General features: G+C 39.8%; 1 protein-coding gene across 1 annotated transcript in view; it reads right to left on the reverse strand.

Moving 5' to 3' along the window:
- LOC122817011 overlaps positions 1–21768 on the reverse strand; it is a 480838-nt gene that overhangs the window by 352182 nt on the left and 106888 nt on the right. The window contains exon 2 of the mRNA XM_044090121.1: positions 6629–6774. Within this exon, the coding sequence (XP_043946056.1) occupies positions 6629–6774 (146 nt within the window). The remainder of the gene's footprint in view (positions 1–6628; positions 6775–21768) is intronic.

The raw sequence follows: 21768 nt of genomic DNA on the forward strand, positions 1-21768 counted from the left end.
GCTCAGAACATTGAGACATCTAAAACCCATAACATCTAAAAGTCATAAGTCTTTTCAGGCTTGTTGGCTGTTGGTGAAGCACCCACCAAGAGGAGAAAATGCTGAGAGAAGAAGGGAGCCACTTTTGAGATTTTAAGTATTTTTTCTCTGTTTATTTGCTAAGTTTTTCTGCATAGCTGCCTAGTTTGGGCATTTTCTGGCTTGTTAAACTTGATTTCTGCATTAGTGGCTGTATTTAGAGCACAACCAAAAGTTGTTTACTGAATTTCCTGTTTGCACTTAATTTTAAATCGTTTTTTTCTCAAAACTTGCATATTTTCTGTCCTTGACCTAGCACTCTTGTGTGGGGTCATTTACTGCACTGTTATAACTTGATATTACCTGTGAACCTCTGCTATCTCTGAAAAACAAAAACAAAAAAAATCTTGCTTTTTCCCACTTTTCTGAGATTTAAAAAAGTTCAGTTACAGGCTTGCTGTTTCCTGAACTGTTTGTAAGTTTCTGTGAGGCCATTTTTGCTTGGGCTAAAGGAAAGTCTCTCTGTTGATCAGTGGCAGTGAATAACATTGAGCAGCTTCCCTGCCCCCGTAGGAGTGGTTACTGACTTGAAACTGTAGTTTTATTGTCCGTTTTGGGTCTATTCCTGCTTCTTTCCAGCCCCTGCTATCAAGCACGCCTTAACGTGCTTTAGCGCGGACTTGCCACTAGAGCAGCATCGGGCAGCGCCGGTTTAACAAGGTTAAACTTTTTCTGGCTCCATAAAGTCTGTTCTTCAATTTTTCCCTTAGAACTGCTCTGTTAGGAACCTAAACAGTTTACACCTTCACTAAAAAGCGCAGCACTTGTTCCTAATTGCTTTTTCTTCTCAAAAAGCTCAGCACTTGTCTTAAAAGCATATCCCTTGTCTTATAAGCATTTTCTTTGCAGGTCAAGCACTCCTATATTATACAAATCCCTCACTTGCAAAACCCCCCAGGAGTGCCCACTTCCCTGCTAAGCCCTCTACTTTTCTGTCTCATACCAACTCATAATTCTTTCTAGCATGTCGAAGGGTCAGATGTTGGCGTCCTCTCCTGCCCAGTTGGTGAATCTGGGAATTCTGAGGCAATGTTACAATTGCCTCATGTACATGGACAACCCTCTCCTCCTCCCACATAACACTAACACTTGTGAGAGATGCAGCTATTTAGCCAAACTGGAGGCTGAGCTCTCTCAACTCAGGACTGGCAAGACCAGGCAGGAGGAGAAGGCAACTACACACACCACAATACAAGTCTCACATAACTCAACCACACCACTGAATCAAACACATAAACACACTAAGACATACTCGGAGGCTCCGAGTAAAAATTTACCTAAACAGCAAAGGCCTCCAAAGCAGACACCCAAGCAACTGCAAACTCAAGACACCACACAAACAGCACATAAAAAACAAAATCAGTGTGCAAAGCAGTCACTGCCCTTAAGGCCAAATACAACACCAAACATACTTGTCATAGGTGACTCCATAGTCAGACACACTGACGTCCCACTCACCAGGCTGAACAAGGAGAAGGTCACGGTAAGCTGCCTATCAGGCGCTAGAATCCGCCACATAACACAAGCACTTAGGTCACTCCATGGCAAGTACAAGTATGACACAGTCATTGTCCATGCTGGTGTGAACGACCTGAGACGTACCTCCCTGGACTACATGAAAAGAGACATAGAGGAGCTCTCTGATTATGTAGACAAGGAAAGTATGACCCTGACCCTGAGCAGTATCCTTCCTTCACCACAAATGATGCCACAATATAGTGACAAGATGATCAGCTTTAACAATTGGCTTAATTTCTGGTGTCATTCAAAGGGGATCCAGTGTCTGTCTGCTTGGGATGACATGCTTGACAAGCCACGCTACTTCGCAAGGGACGGCTTGCACCTGTCACCCATGGGATTCCAGATATTGGCTAAGGCTCTTGCCACCCCCATAGTGCCTTTTTTAGGCAAGGCTCAAATTCTAAACCTACCCTAGAAAACAAAAACGGGAAGAAACTAAGGGTAATGCTGCTCAATGCCAGAAGTCTAAATCTCAAAATGCACGCACTCGAGGCCCTTCTCAGTATGGAGAACATTGATATCTGTGCTGTGACTGAAACCTGGTTCAAGGCTCCTGAGAACACCCCGGCACTATTGGGTTTTACCTCATATCATGCGTTCCGGCCCCAAAACCCGGACCATACCACAAAAGGAGGGGGTGTATCCATATTCATCAAGGATACCCACACCTCCAGGTTGGTGGCTACGAAGCATCGGAAACCATCCAGGTGCAATTAACCATAGGCAAAACTGCTCTACAATTTGTAGCATGCTACAGGCCACCCTCTCAAACTCAGAAAACCCACTCAGCCTTCCTGAAGACACTGGAGGGTATAAATGTATCACCAAACACCATTATATTGGGTGACTTCAACTACCCGAATATAGACTGGGAAACATTACTCAAGCCCCAACTTTCTAGCCCAAAGGTTCCTGGAATTCATAAATTCAAATGCCATGGAACAACTAGTCACCGTCCCCACAAGAGGAGAAAATATACTAGATCTCATCATCACAAACATGGGGACAAAATGCTCCACACCGGAAGTATATCCCTCTTTAGTGAGATCAGATCATAAACTAATCTCACTAGAAATCCACATCCCGCCCCCACCCCAAACAAAAAAGACCACAGTGAAGAACTTCTCTAAAGCAAACTTCACTACTCAAGACAGGTGTGGTATCCTTCAAGGCCCTCGAGCCAATGGAAACCACAACCCAAGCTGCAGAAGCCCTTACAAATGCCTTCTATGAACACCTTCAGGACTGCATGGATCAGGCAATCCCAAATAAAACCAAGACTCTTTCCACCAAGGGCAAACGTCCAGTCTGGTGGACCCCAGCCATAAACAAACTTTACAATAAGAGGAGAAAGCTATTACATGATGGAGCAAAATCCCAAAAAGGGAAGGCATCTTTGATCAGTACTAGCAAGAAACTATGTTCCCTCATAAAATCATCCAAGGCCAACTTTGAGAAAAAAATTGCCATAGATTCAAAAGACAATCATAAGGCCTTCTTCAGCTATGTCAGAAACCTGGGTGGAAACTCCCAGATATGCTCAGAATTAGTCCAAAATGATACAAAAATCACTGAACCCACAGACATTGCCAACATACTGGCAGACAGGTTCAGCGCAAACTTCACCCCTCTCCCCAAAAGGGAGATAACTATCCCAACAGAGTGTAGCCTCCCAGACATCTCAAATGCGCAGGTGAAAGCTGCTCTCTCTAAAGCTAAAAACACAGCATCAATGGGACGGATGGTGTCCCCGGCTGTGTGCTACATGAACTCAATGAAGAACTAAACCGCACATAAGGCAGCTGTTTAATCTTAGCCTTACCACAGGATATGTGCCCAAGGAGTGGCGTACAGCAACTGTGGTCCCACTCCACAAAGGCGGTGCCTCACGGACCCTGGTAATTACGCCCCATAAGCTTAACAAGCCTGGTCTGCAAAGCTATGGAGAGGATCATAATGGAACTCATAAACAAGGACATAGGGGACTTGCAGACCTTGGACCCAACCCAGTTTGGCTTTGTCAAGGGCAGATCTTGCCTTTTGAACTTGGTCGACTTCTTCGAAACAGTTACCAAGGCCATTGATGAGGAAAGGCAGTCCATACAGCCTACCTTGACCTTGCAAAAGCTTTCGACACAATACCCCACTCGGGTATCATAGAGAAACTTACCAGCTTAAATGTAAACCCATATGTCACAAGATGGGTTGCAAACTGGCTAAAGGACAGAACCCACAGGGTTAGAGTTGCTGGAGCCATGTCAGACTCCAAGCCGGTTACAAGTGGTGTCCCACAGGGCTCAGTCCTTGGCCCCCTATTATTCGGCATCTACTTCTCAGAAGTACAGGCAAACATAGGAGGACTATGGCTGACAAAGTTTGCGGATGACTGCAAACTGGGTGCCATAGTGGATAGTACATCGGACACAGACATCCTTCAGAGGGGTCTCACGGAAACTGATAGCTGGTGCCAGAGCCATGGCCTGAAGTTAAACGCAAAAAAGTGTATAGTCATACCCTTCGGGAAAAACAAGGTAACCCCAAGCTACCATATAGGTGGCAACTCACTAAGCACAGAAGAGGTTATCAGGGACCTGGGTACCCAGGTTGACAGTGGCCTCTCGTTTGACACTCACGTTGCTAAAGTGGTTCGAAAGACCTTCTACATTGCCCATCTGATCATGAAGGGATTCACATCCAGATCAAGTGAGGTCATTGTTCCCCTGTATTCTTCACTTATCAGACCAATGATCGAGTACAATGCCCCATTCGGGATGTATCTCACCCGACATCTGCAGCAATTGGAGAGACCCCAAAAGTTCCTCACCAAAAGGATAAAGGGACTCCAAAACCTGTCAAATACTGCCAGACTGAAGAAACTCCAACTCTATTCAGTTTCATACAGTCTGCTCAGAGGTGACCTGTGCCTGACATACAAGGCCATGACCAACCCGGAATTAATGGACATGCTCCACCTCAAAAAATCCAAATCCACCAGAACCACTAGAGCAAGTGACTTAAACCTTAGCACAGATATAAATAGGACGTGCTGGAGGGATAGATTTATCACCCAGAGACTCCCCATGCTGTGGAATAAAATCCCGGTCCATGTGAGGCAGAGCACCTCGCTGGCTCTGTTCAAGAGAAATCTTGACCGGTGGATGGGAGATCGTAGGTTTACCCCGGAAATCATCTCTGTGTCACTGCTGGACAGAGGCACAACAAACTAATGGGCACATTATTTCTAACATAAGGGGTGGCGTAAGCCACATAACTTTGGGCTAGGCTTATAAATGCCTTAGGGTAGATAGCCTAGTATAAACCTATGAACCTATAACATCAAATTTTATAACATTGAAACTTTGCATCACAACTGCAAAACCTACAAATCACATGTAAATAACATCCCCGCCACCTAAAACACCAAAGTAGTAAACACACTTTGTACTACATTTCTGCAGGGGGGGGCAAGCCCCCTAGAGTCCCCTACACCCCCGTAAATTAAATATAACAACTCCGAGATCACACTACAGTAGTGCAATACTGTCCTATGGGGGGAGATCTATGAAAATGTCTGAAAGATTATTTCTCTGTTCTTAAGATCACTGAACAGTGGCATGAAATGTAATTCAATCACAACTCCTACCCTGAACGAGTTGCTGTGCATTGTAAAATAAAACTAGTTTATCATATTAACAGATTAGTGGGTAAAAGGTCTGAACTGGAAGATACAATAACATAAGATTACTGGCACCTCTTCAAATTTAAGAAAGTAAAGGTCAGAATGCAGGAAAAGAAGCTATACTTGTAGAGTATATTTATGCAGTACATGACAAAGACAGAGAGAGCAGATGTGCAATATATAATGTGTTATGCATGAAAACTTGCAGTGTCCATGAAAAGAAAGATGAGCACAAGGCTTGACAGTAGAAGGGTTAAGTGGTATCAATTTTGTTAAAGTCCTTGGAAAGTATCAAGAGGAACTGCTTAGAAACAGTGGGGTAAATAAGTTATTTGCTAAAAGGAGTGATAATACTAATGAAGATAACATCTGTGCTAAACATTATTTAGCAGGGGAAAATAAATGAAACAGAGGATCAGGAACATTGTGACAGTTAGAGTCATAGATTGTATCACCTTAATCATTTTTAATTTCTCCGTATAAACAACTTAAGAATGGACTCGATTCCTAAGTCAAGACATGACTAAAGTTCTTGAAATTAGAGTTGCTTCACTTTTTGATGTTTGCAAAGCCTGCTCTTCTCAGCACTTGCAATTACCCAGAACTGCCACCTTCTGTAGTTTATATGGAGTTGTACATATTGTTAGCATATTAACGTATGCTTGAATTTTTTATTAGCCCTGTTGCTCCTACCACTACTGAAAGTATGAGGGTGTTTTTATTCCATATTGCTCTAGCTACAGCTTGCATATCCTTATATTGTATGACTTTATGTCTTTCTGTACACAGGACACTCCAGTTAAGTGTAGCTATTTCATTAATTAATACTACTTTTGTTCTTTTTTCTTCAGCTGCAAGATCTGCAAGAAGTATACAAAACAGAATAGTGCAATATGAGGATATGGCTGTAATGACACAGTGGGCATCAAATCTGATTTAGGTGAGGTACATGAAAAAAGAGTGATTTTATAATGCTGTGGGAGACAACAAAAGCACTGTCAGCGGAGAATTTTAGCTTGACTAATAAGACCTGTCTCAGGGCAGATGGTGAGGCAGGAATTAATTGTGTTTTCCAAAAGGTAAATGCAAAGAAAAAGGCTATTGTTTGACACTACACAATAGTGAAATTGGATCACTTACAAGGTGAGATCCAGGGATAACTTGGAGTTATTTAATACAATACACCTGTATCACTACAAGAGCCAAGAATGTCCCCAATACACCTGTATCACTACAAGAGCCAAGAATGTCCCCAGTGCAAAGTATTTACCTTTTTGGTAAAAAGATATTTACCCATATACCAATAAAGCTATATCCATGATATATCTGTAAAACAAAGCGACTCCTTACCTTGTACCAGCTCACTGCCCTGTAGTCTGTCTTCTCAGCAAGACATGGGAGTTCAACACTCTTACCACATGATGCCACCACAGTTGCCAATGATGTAGAAATTCCATGCAAGAACAGAACACCAAATTCACAAAACCAGAAGACCACTGAAATGCAAGTATTTACAGAAATTATTTTAAAAATCAATTGTTCAAGTCTTAACACACATTTGGTGCAGACTGAGAAGAGTTGCAGCACATACTTTTTTAACCAGGCAAGTGCCCTCATCTAATTTATTCCAAGCTATTACAGAAGGAAGTATGGCAATTAAAAGAAAAAATACAGTGCCACATATTTAGCAATTATGAAGCATTAAAGAAATTATCAGTAAAAGCAGAACTAAATGATAGTACTTGAATGATAATGCACGGAGACAATGTTAAAGTACATATTGTTAATAATTATATTGCTCTGAAGACATTACATTACCATTCAGATCTTTTCCAAGCATGGACTATTGCAAACAAGTTTTGTTTTAAAAATGGAAGTATACATTTATGTAAACTGAGCAAATAAAACATCAGTCATTGTCCAGGTCACTATGTGACCAAACTAATTATAGATGAAAAGGGTCTGGTGATACATGTGGATAATAGAAGCCACACAAGCTATAAAGTAGACAATAAAAGCATACAGTTTGTATACTGGCACTTTATTTACTTATTGATTTATTTACATCTGTTTACCCAGAAAGTCTGATTCAACATAACATAACCACTATTCAGTGGAGACCTGTGGAAATAAAGCTCCAAAATACAGAAAAATATGCATATGTAGAACACATTTTACAAAGATAATTATGAAAATACAGAAAAATTCCAGGTTAGATATTTATTAAATAGAAATGTTACACAGAGCATCAAGTAGTTATTAGAGTAGCAGTTTAACATTTTACATTAGGCAAGTGGAAGAGAAGATTAGCTTAAGCAAGTTAAGAGGTTATGGTCATTTATGGACATAATAAACCTCAGGCTGAATGTGGATTATTGTAGGGCATGATTTGAGTGGTGAGGGTTAATGAGAGCTTTAGACAGAGGGAGAGTAAATAATATAAGAGAGGGCTAGAGCTGCTAAAAGGAACAACATTGGTTTGGTCAGATAGTGGTAAGTTAGTCAAATGAGATGGAAATTGGCAGTAGAACTAAGTTGTCAGTAATCCATACAAATTATACAGAGGAAAAGGGGATATTACTGGCCCAGTAAGGGAGGAGGAAGGGGATAAGAGTCTTCCATGAGAGGTGGCTAATCAATGGAGTTGGAGCAGGAGCAAAGCCAGGAGTCTTTGAGCTGTTGTTTCAATTGTCCTTCAAATATAGTAGAAACAGATTGTTATTTGATGGATGATGGAAATGAGTTCCAAATTTTGGATACAAGATTAAAATATAAAAGGTCAGCAGTAGTTTTTGGACCAGGTATTTGTTTGTAGCTCAAAGCTGTCTATTTGCTACCACTGTAGTAGATTTTTTAATGAGGGGCATCCTCTGGGAAAATGCAGTATGTTGTGAGCAGCTTTTATATAATTGGTAAAGTGATTATGTACTTCCATCCAGTTAGATAGTTTCAGGACAGAGATGTTGAGGGTTCTGGTTGATGTGTTAGCTGTAAAGTTTGTGATTTTGTTGTAGCATTGCTCTTCATTACTTAACTGTGTTGCCTGCAAGTTAGTAAACACAAATAATGGAAGTTGAACTGCTCTGGCAGTGGAAGGGCTTTACTCTAAACAGCAGACCTAGTTTTTGGTGGGTTTTCTTAATAGTAAATTGAAAGTGGAGGTTTTCAACTATTATTGAGGAACTACTACATTGACAATATACCCCTGACAACTGACCCAGTTGTTCAGGACTTGAGAACTTATGTGGTCAGTGACCTAACATTTGACCAACATGTGCCCACTGTCATAAGAAAGTCCTTCTATATTGCTGAGCTTATAAAGAAAGTGATTGTGTCTAGATCTAGAGATGTCAATGTTCCTCTTTACTCAGCCCTCATTAGGTGTAACCCCCCCCCACCTTGACATTTATCTGTCCAGACACATCCAACAACTGTAAGACCCACAGGGATACCATACTAAAAGGCATCAAGCCCTAAACAACATGTCCTACATGGACTGACTCAAAGCCCTGTCACTATACTCAGTATCCTAGAGACTGCTAAATCTAGCATACAAGACATCCTCCGACCCAGTACTGATAGACCTACTGCATATCAGCAAGTCAAATGGTATCAGAAATACTTGGTGTAGGGATCTAATTCTTCTGCAATATCAGAAGAGTTCAGAGGGACATGTATATCTCCAAGAGTATAGTGCTGCTCTGGAGCAGACAACTCATCCCTATCTATATTCAAGCACAACTTGTATCTATCTATGGGTATTAGAAAATTCACCCCAGGACTGCCCCTGTACTACTAATGGACAGGAGCAGCTCACAAAAGCTTTATCCCTCACACTATTCCCCTCAAATTATCTATGGTATTACCCCTTTATTCTCCCTACGGGTGATATACAATTATCAACCATGGGATGGTAGGGCCAATCTAAAACCAAACAGGACAGTTAATTCAATCACCAAAAGGGAAACTAGCTAAGCGTACAATGGCCCACAAGACCAGCTAGCGTAGTATGTATCTATGAACCTATCAACTTATTATGACTCCCAGAAGTTTAGTATTGGTAACCAACTGCATTTTTTGTTTCCTTCACTGATGTAACTGGGAAGAGATTTTTGTTAGAGTGGTGCCTAATTGTGAAGTGTGAATTTTGTTTTGTTGGGATTCAGTACCAGCTGAGAGTTCTTGAGGCAGTTTTCTATTAAGAGGAAGATGGTTTGAGCTAATATTTGGAGTTCAGTTAAATTAGGGATGGAGCAGATTTGGTTGTGGTCAAAATCATATTGAGGCTTGCTTGATTGCATTTGGGAGGTCATTGATAAATATGCTGAAAAGAAAGGTACCATGCATAGAACCTTAAGAAACGAGTACAGACACTGGCAGGAAGGGGATGGGAAGCATGAATTGCTCCATTTCACAGATTGAGATCTGTTGCTTAGGTAGCTACAAAACCATTCAGAAGCACAGCTACTGAGTCTGTGCTGTGTAAGCATTTGTAGTTGTTTCTGGTGTGACATATTGAATGCTTTTGATAAGTGCAAGACAATTGCTGAGGCTGGATTACCTTTATTCCTGTGATGACTGGTGGTATTAAGAAATGCAAGAAGTGCTGTGCCTGTGTGGACAGAATCTATGTTGAGCTGTGGAAAGGATGTTCTTATTCAGTAGATATTAGAGAAGTTAATTGTAAATACATTTTTCAAGAATTCTAAAACAGTGGTATTAACAAAATGGTTATGTATTTTTTCATGCTAGTATAATGTCCACCTTCATGAATAGGTATGATATCTGCTTTTATAAAATGTTTGGTACATTGGATTCTTACAGGGATCTGTTTATTAAAAATGAAATAGGGTACGCCAAGGCACTGGTAGCAATTTTAATGTATTCATTTGTGTGTTTGTCATCCAGTAAGATACTTGGCTTTAATTTGAGGATATATTTTTGATGGTAGAGGTCAGTATGAGTTTGCTAGATAATGTGCTTTTGTGATAAAGAAGTTGATTGTGGGTAATTGCCAATATTTTTGATTAGAGGTGCTGCTGCTTGTACAAAACCTATGTTAAAGTTTGTGGTTCTGCTCATTTGATGTTGTTGACCAAGGACTGGGTTGTGTGGTTTTGCCAGGTTTTAAGAGCTCATTAATTGTTGCAGGCAAAACCCCCCTTTTCCCATTTTTACACGGAGATGGGGGTGGTCATATCAACAACAGTCAATGTGACAAAATCACCTAGACTCAATGTTTACTTGAACTCATTAACTGACTCCAAAACTTTTTAGGATTTTCTTGATGACTTTTTTGCAACTTGAGATAAAATTGCTTCCTATTAGCATTTATAAGAGATTTAGTATGATTACATAGATGCCTGTATTGCTGATATAAATGCAGTTATTTGATAGTGATCTGTGCTTTTGAAAGTTTGCCTCTTTCCCTCATTTGTTGCTTAATTTTTTGAGTGAGCCATGGAGCTAGATGAGCTTTTAACCTTTTTGTCTTAGTGTGACTTGTTCATTAAGTACACTGAAAAAAAATTACTGCATTGTTAAGCAGCTTCATCTAGTGGAAGATGCCTTAGAAAGGACCAGTTAATTATCTGAAAGGAGGAAGAGACAATTTATTTAATGAATCTGGACAGGTTTCAAACTAGTTGAAAGAGATGTGATTTTGGAGAGTGCGATTGTCTGAGGAAGGGTGGTGGTCACTAAGGGTATCTGGCAGGATGCCAGTTCTGATTATATTGTTGGAATGGGCTGTTAGAATCCAGTTAGGGGTTGAGTAAGTATTCAATGGATTGTTGTATCTAGTTGGAGACATAATTAGCTACGTGAAGGTGAAGCGATTAATACAGGGAGAGGTAAGGTGGGTAAATCTGATGACGTTCCCAATACACTAAGCTCGGGATGAAAGCACTTATTTGTTTTAATAATAAAAATAGTTGTGCGATCTGGTACTGCATTTGCTTTTCTTACTTTTTGAGAGGTGAGATTATTAAGTACTTGCCAGTCAATGTTTGGGTTTCTTAGGATGATTGTTTCTTGATGGATGTCAGAAGCCCAAGACAGGATGTCTTCAACTATAGTACTTTTGTCATAAGGGGAATATAGACAGCTATGATGCAGAGACTTTTATGGGAGATTATTTTTAAGTAGGATATCAGTATTTCACAACTGTTAAATTGGGGGTGGAGTGTGCGTACAGGAACAGTAATTGTTTGGGATAGATGATGACAGATACACTTCCTTTTTTTGTTTTTCTATCTAGCCTTAAAATATTGTAGCTGAGTGGAAGAATGAGGTTGTCTTTGACTTCCAGCTTTAGCCATGTTTCAGTGAGAATAAGGATATCAGGCCAGTAGATGGCTATCCATGAGTTAAGTTCAAGTCATTTGTAGCATATGTTACTAATGTTAAAACTGAAGAGTTTGAGTCTTCATTATAGATAACTGATTATTTGTGATGTAGGGTGGTCTATTAGGGTTAATGGGTGGGTTAGTCCATGCTTAGAGTGGACATCTCCCCACAGCTGCATAATAGCCATTTTACAGGCGTTAAAGCAGTGGGATTTAATTTTTCTTTATTTTATGTAGATATTTTGGAGACAGTCCTTAAAGAGGTATCTCTGCTTAAAAAGGATAGGGTGAAGCTAGAAGTGGGGAAGGAGTAATTAATGGTTGCTGTTTGGTTTAGAAGGTGTACTTTAGTTGAAAGAAGTGGTATAAGAGGGTAGTGATAAGAAGCAATATAGAGTTACAATAGGAGAAGTAGAGTCTGAGGGATAAGCAGATATGATTTTCATGGTGGCTATAGATATGTATTATTTGTTAATGATTTGATATGGTAAAGGTAGAGATTTGAGTGTTTGCAGATTTAAGTGGTTTTAGGGAGCTGTTGAAATACATTAAAATGTAGCCTACGTTTATGCAGCATATGCAGAGAATATGGTAATGTAAGGAGCATATTTTTAATGACAGGAGGGTTATGGGTGGATAATGGGAGGAGACCAACTGGAATAAAGGCGTGGATGTGGAGGGTGACTGTGGAATTGGAGGGGGGGATTTGTGGGGAGCAAAGCAGACAACAACTCGGACTTCAGGAGTTACTCTGCTCATGTGCAGTTGCAGGGAAGCTTCTTACCGAAACTGTAGTGAGATCCCAAGCTAATAAGTGGCTAATGAAACCAACATTGGTATTTACACTGCTTTAATTGTTAGTTTTTAACAGTTGCTATACAGTGCACTTCAGAATTTACTTGGAAGCAGTGCAAATAATATCTGTCAAATTGCTGGTTTAGTAAGGAACAGAAAAGTAGACATGAATTTTTTTATCTTTGCAAGGTTCCGATTCTAGTGTATGCAAAAGTTTTTCCTACATCAGCCTTCAATGAATCATAGTGCGTAAGTTTTAAAAGAGTAGATTTCATGCAGCTCTTTGTGTCTACATACACTACAGTATTAGAGCAAATCATTCAAAACATGTTCAGTGCAGGTCAACGTTCCTGTGAGCAGCAATTAGATATAGGCAGCATAAAACAGAAATTCACTTGAAACATTTCTCTGAACTGACAAACCCATGACTGGGAATGAACCAGTCCTGACCCAGCCACATAGGTTGAGACTAAATACCACTTTCCCAACAAGACAAAGCCTACCCTAAGGATGTTGCACCTTATGTAAGTAACATAAGCAATAATGGCCGACAGGGTGCGTGTTCATTTGTAATTAACACCTGCACAGGGATGTTATGTGGTCCGATGCCGCAGGCGTTTTTTTTTTTCACTACCTTATGTGAAGAAGTTTTGTACTTATTAAAATGAAAGTGCTAAAATCAAACATTTCTTTCAGCTTCTGAGTGTTTCTCTGTAATTGTTTTTCTGCTGGAATTGTGGTTTGGAGCCTCTGCAGTATGCATTCTTTCCTGGTTTGTTTACTCTGTTTTAGATGTTGATGTACAGCTTGCCCATTCTCTAAATTTCCTTAAGAAGCTCTGCCAGTTTCTAAACAGTCTAGCAAAACTGTTTCTATGAACCATCATCAATTTACCACACTACAGGTCTGAAAATGATTGTGCTCCCAGCATACTAATCTGTATGTATTACCAACTCTCACATTTCATGATTGCTGAATAAATGAGTCTATGTTTAAAGAGATGAAGTTCTAATTTCCAGAATCCTGTTTAAATTAATAATAATAAGAACTGTACTATTGTTATTAGGGTGGCCATGGTGGTGCAGCGGTTAGCGTTATTGCCTCGTTGCCTCACAGCAAGAGGTTCTCTGATTCAGTCTTCGGCTGGGGTGCCTTCTGAGTGGAGTCTGCATGTCCTCCCTGTGGTCGCATGGGTTTCCTCTGGGTGCTCCAGTTTCCTCCCACATCCCAAGGACATGCTGTAGGTGGACTGGACACTCTAAATTGGCCCTAGGCATGAGTGTGTGCATGCATGTGTGTGTGCCTTCTGTGGAAGGTTGGGTGCTGGGCTGGCAACTCTACACTGTAAAACTCCACTGCGAATCATAAGCAGACAGGTGATCCACTGTGGCGACCCCTAACTGAGAAAAGCCGAAAGAAGAAGTTAACTTGTTATTAAAGAGGAGAATACAAAAGCATATGATGCAACCTGATATAACTCATTTTAGGACATGTTGATGCTGTGATCGGTGGCAGAATCCTATTCTATTTGTCTTGGCAACATGTGACGGTGACTAGTTTTGCACTTTACTGTGATTTTCTTCAGTCTATAATGCTTCATTAATGGGAGTCATTAGGCTACAAACAAAAATAGTGTCAACTGGCAGACAATTTCAGTAAGTTGGTCTGGAAAGGATCATTTTTAATGAGTATTTGAGGCATTCATGTAAGATATATATAGAAACAGAAGCACAGAAACAGAACTACACTATTAAATCCATGAGCCATATGACACCTCCTGGGCTTCAAATCAAAGTCAGCGTGGGTTCTCTGCATGGGTTATTAGTTAGGCTTGTAATGGTCAGCAGACTGATTGCCCAGTACTTGGACATACCTCTCAAATGCTTGCCACAAGAATTCTGGACAAAAATAAAAATAGGGAGGGAGACAAAGGCCCAACATTAGGGACATATCTTAAATATTCTTCTTATGAACTTAGAAAGTTTTTGGAATTACATGTTTTACATTAACATGCATTTTCTGAAGCATATGTAGTCTGACACTCAAATGACCGTCATTATTTAGTCACTTCAATCCTCAATGATTTTTCAGGAAAATCACAAATTTTATGAGGAACAGACCAAAAATATGGGACAAAAATCTGGATATTCTGCAAATTTCTGGAGAGTTAGGAGGATTGTACTTACCCATGAATATATGTGAGTCTGTCACATGAATCAATGTATTATCTGACTGGGTTATGAAAGTAGCATGTCAAAGCAGTACAATATTCAACATAAGGAACTATTAACTAAAAGGTTTAGCTAAGATCAAAAGTAAAGCGAGGCAACTAAGACAAAGGTTAGAAATAAAGGAGGAATAGTCAGGAAAATAACAGACATAGATGATGCACAAAAAAATGTATATTTTAAAACCAGGAGTTCGTTATCTTTATTTTTAACATACTTTGCCCCTGCCGTCTCTTGGTCATCAGCCCTCTCCCTGTCAATTAGCCCATTTGTTCCCCATCATTGGAATTAGGGTCAACTGGGAGAGACAATCATTTAGATACCCATCAGAAAAGTTCCGTGGTTGTTACACTTAAGCCCTACTTCCCATGTGCACCTCGTGAGACACCAGTAAGGCAGTTTTTCAATGTGCTAACCATGGAAGACATTCCATCACTTCTGCAGGAGGAAGCTTCCTCCAAGCAGCTCTTTACATCTCCCCAAAGTACTCAGTGGTGATTTTACCAGTCTTATCCATGGAAATCATACCATATTGTGTGCCTCAAGTGCATGCATCTCTACCTATTCCCCAGGAGAAGTATGCAGGCCATGGTGTCAAAAAATCTGCAATACAGAAAACTGTTTGTAGGCAAAATACATAGTGGTTTTAAGAACTTTGAAATTATTTATGAAGAAAAGTGCAAAACTGCAAATAACATCACATTACAGTATGAAGTCATTATCTCAAGAAGCAATGCCAAGCTAATGCTAAGAAGGTACAATAGACAAACTTCAACATTTGACCATAATTCTACACCTCCTCCTCTTGCACCACTGCTTCCTGGTGCTGTCTCATTTCTGTCTTAGCACATCTGGAAAGTTGGAAGGAGTGCAGTCTGCACCACTGAGGCAACTAAAGGGTGACATGCATCACAGACCCCTGTGCAGTATGTACTACACTGCAATCTAAAGTGCAAAACTATAGCCCTGCACATACCTTCACTGCAGCTAGATGTGGCAGTGTCACAGCAGCTTATTAGACAATAAGCAGTACCCAGAGGGGGTGCAGACTCAACTCCTCAAGCCATGGAAGGGATACAGATGACAGATCCCCAAAGCCTGAAAACAGTGGAGACCTTAACTCCATAAAACCTAATAGGGATACAGATCACAACTTCCCAAAAACCTGGAAGAGACAAAAAGTTCAACTTCCCAGAGCTTGAAAGGGACTGAGAGCCCGTCTCTCCAAAACCTGGAAGTGCTACAGACCTAAGTTCCCCAAAGCCAGGAAGGAGTACAGACTTCAGTTCCTCAAAGCCTCACTCTCACATCTACCAGGAGATGTAGCATACCATACATATTACTATAAAATACATATAACAGAGCTGCTAACTAATTATGAGTCAAGTTTTTTAAAGAATTAGAAGTACCACTACATGTTTTGGACCAATATGTTTATCTGTTTTATTTATTTATAAGTTTGTCTGATTGGTGGACTACTACAAGACCTTTTTTGGCCACAGCCTGGACCAATGGCAACATACGACAGACATTTTTGTATATGTTTAAGTACAAACTAAAATATATACATATAAAAAGTTACATTTATATATGTACACAATATTAAAGCATCAAAAATAAACAGCAAGACATGATATTATAGCATTTAGCATTTTATGATTCATTACATTTTCAAATCAAGTTAAGAATGCATTGCCAGACAAAGCATGTACATGACACAATTATAAATGCTACAACAAAAAAGGTGAGATAGAAATTGCTGTAATTCATACGTGACACAAGAGTTCATTGTCTTTTCTATGTGCATTCTATTGCCTTTTCTATATGCTTTCTACTTGCATACCAGCTTACTGTTAAGCCTCCCCTACCAGTCTTGAATCCGTTCATCCATTCTCTATTGGGTAACCCAGCATGGAGAAGGGAGTCAACAAGAGGGGTCATCATCCATGCACCATGAAGGTGTTTTTTTTGCCCTTACTGGTATGTTGGCAATAAGCGCATTTCTATTAAGCCCCGAACATCAACATGGGGAATCTGTTACCTTCACAACTTATGTTCCTGTTTCCACCCATACTCTAATGAGGGATACCATAACAGTCTCTAAGTCTAGGCCCACATACCTGATCCTCATTGTTTTTAATGCCATGCAAGACTCACACACATGTGGCTGTGATCAGCCAGCTGAAACCACCTCCCCACCACAGACTGGGCATGCCATCAGTGGCCACTCTTTCCCACCCTCCCCTGCCCGGCTTTTCCTGCAACAGAGTTGTTATTCAAACTCAGGTCATCTTGGTTGTAGTAAAGGCTTTATCTTTTTTACTTCACAGAAATGGAAATACTAGAACTTGTTTTAGCTTAAAAGGAAGAGAAGTGCAACCAAATTTCTAGAAGCCATATAAAGTATTATAAACACAAGTATTGTCCATGTAGCAATATAAGTGATTATGAAAAAAGATTAGCCATAACTGAAATATAAATTGTAATGTAGTGTACTTCATTATTCTCATCTCATGGGCTACTGAAGCTTGACAGTCAAGTTCTAGCCAACATATATCCACTCACACAAATAATGTAGAACCAGAGAAACACTATGTCCACACTCTTGCTTATCTAGGAACTCCTTGAATGTTACTTGTATGTCTCCTTGAATAAAGACAAACATTCAGTGACCTGCTGCCCTGCTACATCAGCTGAGAAAAGCCACTTCTCTGTCTCTTTTGCTCACCTTTTGCTGTTATATTATTCCATGTTACATTTAGACTACATTCCTGATCCTTGCATGGCTGCATGACTACAATGTGGTGATCCTAGGCATGTGCTGTTGTCATTCACAGGCTGTGCATGACCGTGGCTGGCAATGAAGATATCACATATAATGAGAATGCCCAAATTCATTCATGAATGGCTGGGCCATTCTCCAGACAATTTGCCACTCATAGCTTAATTTCAAGTAACAGAGATATTGAATGCCTGTCTTTTCATTCACATACCTCCCAGAATGGGGAAGGGAATAGTAGGCCTATTTGTTAAATTTACTGAGTGATTATGCTTCCAAAGCAAACCAAGGCAAAATAACCAAATAAGGAAGCCCAGTTAATCTGCAGATTCTTTTTCTGTTTGGTGCCAAATGTTGGTTCTTTTTCACCAAGGCACTGTCTACTGAAAACTATGACACAATGCAAATAAATATTCTTGCTATTTCACTTAAACCTCTTTTGGAACAATCAAAGGAAACAGGGACTTGATTACATCTATAAACTGCTTCAAACTGAACAAGCTTTAGTGCTCTCACAAATGTACTAAGTTAAATATGACAGAAAATCGGGGGGAAACTCCTTTACCATTACATTTATATTAAGTATCGATCAGTCGCACCAGGGGCACTCATGAATTTTCTCCCAGAGGGCATAAGGGGTCACTAAGTTACAATGAGACATTTTGTCTTAAGTCTTTTGATCCCACTACACACAAATGAAGTAGAGAACTCAGAAGTCCTACACTCAAGTCATGCTACACTCCTAAATGTAGCCTTTTATTTCTCTTGCCTATACTCTTTCCCAAAAGATGACAATGACGAGATCAGGAACTGCATATCTTTCTAAGTACTAGTGTGAGATGAGATCAACTCCTTGGATGTTATTTGGTTCAGAGCTCACAAGCATGAAAAACTAGTCTAGAGCAGTCTGTACCCACAAGAAGCACAGTACAACTGTGTAAGTAAACTTACCATAACAGTAGATGTTTGAATGATCACTGCTGCAGTAGCCTTAGCTACATGGCTTATATCCTGCTAAGGATTTAACAGACTACTAGCTTCCAAAGCATCAAGGGCACCTTCCACGAACCAAAACTATTAGTTAGCTAGAACTGAGATGAAGAAAGAGCAGTTTGGGTGCCAAGCCCTTCAGAGTTTTCATACTAGAAAACTAAAAATAGAAGTTCGCACAATGGCAACAAAAACATACAAAAATAAGGGGATGGACGCAGGGTGGGTGGCTATCATTTGAATATGTAACATTATGGTAAGTTTACTTATACAACTGTATTATGTATGTTCATCATACTGATCACTGCCTTAGCTATAAGGGCAGATTACCATAGCTTAAATTGACTGAAAGGAGGAAAGATGAAGATCCAGGAACCCCTGTAGAATGGTCCTAGCAAAGCCTGTCATAGACCCGGAGAAAGAATTTAGTTTCTAGTATTTTGTAAAAGTATGTACAGAGGACCAAGTTAGTGCTTCTAGAATACTTCTAGAGCATAACTCTTTCCAGAAAGCCACAGATAAAGCCAAGCCCTTGGTAGAATGAGCTTTGACCCGGCCTAGAATTGCCTTGTTGTGGTAGATATAATAAAAGGTAATAGTATGAGACAACCATGTGTAAATAGTCTGCTTTGTCTCTAGGTGTCATTTATTCTTACTATCACAAGAAATGAGCAACTGATCAGAATTCCTAAAAGACTGAGTTCTGCCAAGAAAGAACCTAAGCTGTCTGTAGACATCCAAGGTATGGAGTATCCTTTCTCCCTTGTTCCTAAATTCTGGAAATAAGACAGGGAGAGGGATAGCTTGGCTCAAATGAATGTCATATACCACTTTAGGTATAAATGAAGGATTATTTCTTAAGGAAACCCTATTTTTGTGGAAAATGAGATAGGGTTGGCTCACCATAAGGGCTTTGCAACTCAGATATTCTTCTTGCAGAAGTCAGAACAATCAGGAATGCTGTTTTCTATGTTAAAAACTTCACATCAGCCCAATGAACTGGTTCAAATGCAGCAGTAGTTAATTTTTTAAGACAAAATTAAGATCCCAAAGAAGAGACACCTCTTTCCTAGGAAGCTTGGTGTACAATAACCCTTTTCAAAAACATTTTCACATAAGATGACATTAAAAGAGGGAGGCCTATGGGCAGATATGCTGAGATGGATAACAATTGCATGCTGATGGAGGAGTAAGACAGCCCAGAAGATATTAACTTGCACAAAAAATGTAAAATCAGAGATGCACTAGCCCAGAATGGGTCCTTGTTCTTATCTTGTCTTGGAACCAGCCATAAAATATTTTCTACTTACTAACATTTGATTTTTAGTAGCAGGTTTTCTTGTCTCCTCTGCTGCACATTTTCAGAAAATAGGTGCCTAAACGGTATTAAGATTATATTATCAAGGCAGTTAGTGCAGTTGTTTGAAGCTGGGATGTATCAAAGTCCCTTTGTCTTGTATGAATAGATCCAAACTGTGAGGAAGTTTGTGATAATTACCCATGGCGAATCACTGTTGCCTAGGTCAGAAGGGAGTCACCAAAATTACCATTAAAGCCCTTCTGAATCTTTAGAAGGGCCCTGGATATTAGTGGAAAGGGTGGAAAAACATAAATTAACATTCCTGTCCAAGGAAAAGAAAAACAAAAATCTGTTTTCCAGGCCTTCTATCATGGAGTCCTGGACTAGAACTTTGCCAACTGACTGATGTGATTGGAGGCAAAAGGATCTATCTGAAGTGTTTCCCACAGACCCCACCCCCCTTGATTTATTTTCCATTCATGAGGGTCTGTCATGGGCTTGCTCAGCTTATCGGCCACAAAATTTTGCTCCGAGTATAAGATTTAAAGAGAGACTGATGAAAATCTATATTCCAGGCTACCACAGCAAGTCTGCCCAGAGGGTAGGATCTGGTTCCCCCGCTTGTTTATGTACCACATCACTGTGGTGTTGTCACTAAACACTTGCAACAGTCCTGGAGATCATAGATGACAGAGTGATGGGAACATTTAAAAGTGTCAACATCGCTTTTACGTTCATGTGTTTTGGTCTGTCTTTTCTGTTCCAAAGACCCTGCACTTTTATCTCCATAGACATAAGCAAAGCCTGGTGCATCTGTTACGGACTGTGCTGGAAATGAAAGGAAAAATGGAAGACCTGGATTCTGATAACATTGGTCACTCCACAAAAGAATTACCCTTCTCACAAACCCCAAAATTGGAATCTGGAATGTCAGGAGATGTTGATGTCGAGATAAGATTTTAGGTACCACTGAATTTTTCTCATGGGGAGTCTTGCCAAAGGAATCATGAGAATCATAGTCATAAGACCTTAGAAGCCTGAGGAATACTCTTGCTGAGACAGTAGTCTGAGTGGAAAACTCAGAAAAAGACCTAGATACAGATATAATTTTTTTCCTATGGAAAAATATCTTTGAACTGAGGTATCTAGGAAACACCCCAGGAAAACAATCCCAACAGAAGGAGTTGAACAAGACTTTTGAATGTTCTCCTTGAACCACAGTCTAAATAGGAAATCTCTCACTGAAGTGAGAAATTCATGACACTGAGAAAGACCCTTCAAAAATAAGCAAGTCATCTAAGTATGAAAAATGTGAATACCGTGCAGTCTAGGTTACGTTATCACTGGAACTGGACACTTCAAATACCCATGGAGCAGTGGATAGTCTAAAGAATAATGCAGAGAACTGAAAGTATGATCCAGGTACAGAAAACCTTAAGAAATGTTTGAAATCTGGAGGTATAAGAATGTGATAAGCATCCTTTAAATCTAAGGTCATTAGAAAACGCAAATGGGGAACAAAATTTAACAACTCTGAAGAGATAACACTGAACTTGGACACTAAAACAAAATGGTTTAGAAAGGAAAGATCCAAAACTAGTCTTCATGAATCTGGCACCAGAAACATTCTTAAACAAAATCCTTCTCCTAGCTGAGGTCTGCAGGTGCTGAATGATACGACGGGAAACAAAACTTTGATTAAGTGCATTGCCTGGAAGAGAGGGAGATAATCCCCAATGCCAAATGCATCTGTAACAAATCACTTTCAGAACCCATTTGTCTTAAACTACTGGCTGCCAACGATAGAAATAGAGTTTCAGATTTTCAAAAAGGATTAAAAGTACACCAGGATGGGAAGGTGGGGAAGAATTTTAAAGATAGTTATTTAAACTTGTTAAACTATCCTTTAGTCTGGGTAGTGTCTCGTTTATTCTTGAAATCTCCATACTATCATTTTTTTAAAGTCCGTTTGCCATTAGCTTCCTGTGTCTCTTTATTTTTTCTCTTCACAGAAGGTTGTAGAAGTAGAATTAAACCTATTGCCAAATGTG

This window comes from Protopterus annectens, chromosome 12.part0 (assembly GCF_019279795.1).
Source record: "Protopterus annectens isolate FY-2018-M chromosome 12.part0, PAN1.0, whole genome shotgun sequence".
NCBI classification, from domain to species: Eukaryota; Metazoa; Chordata; order Ceratodontiformes; family Protopteridae; genus Protopterus; species Protopterus annectens.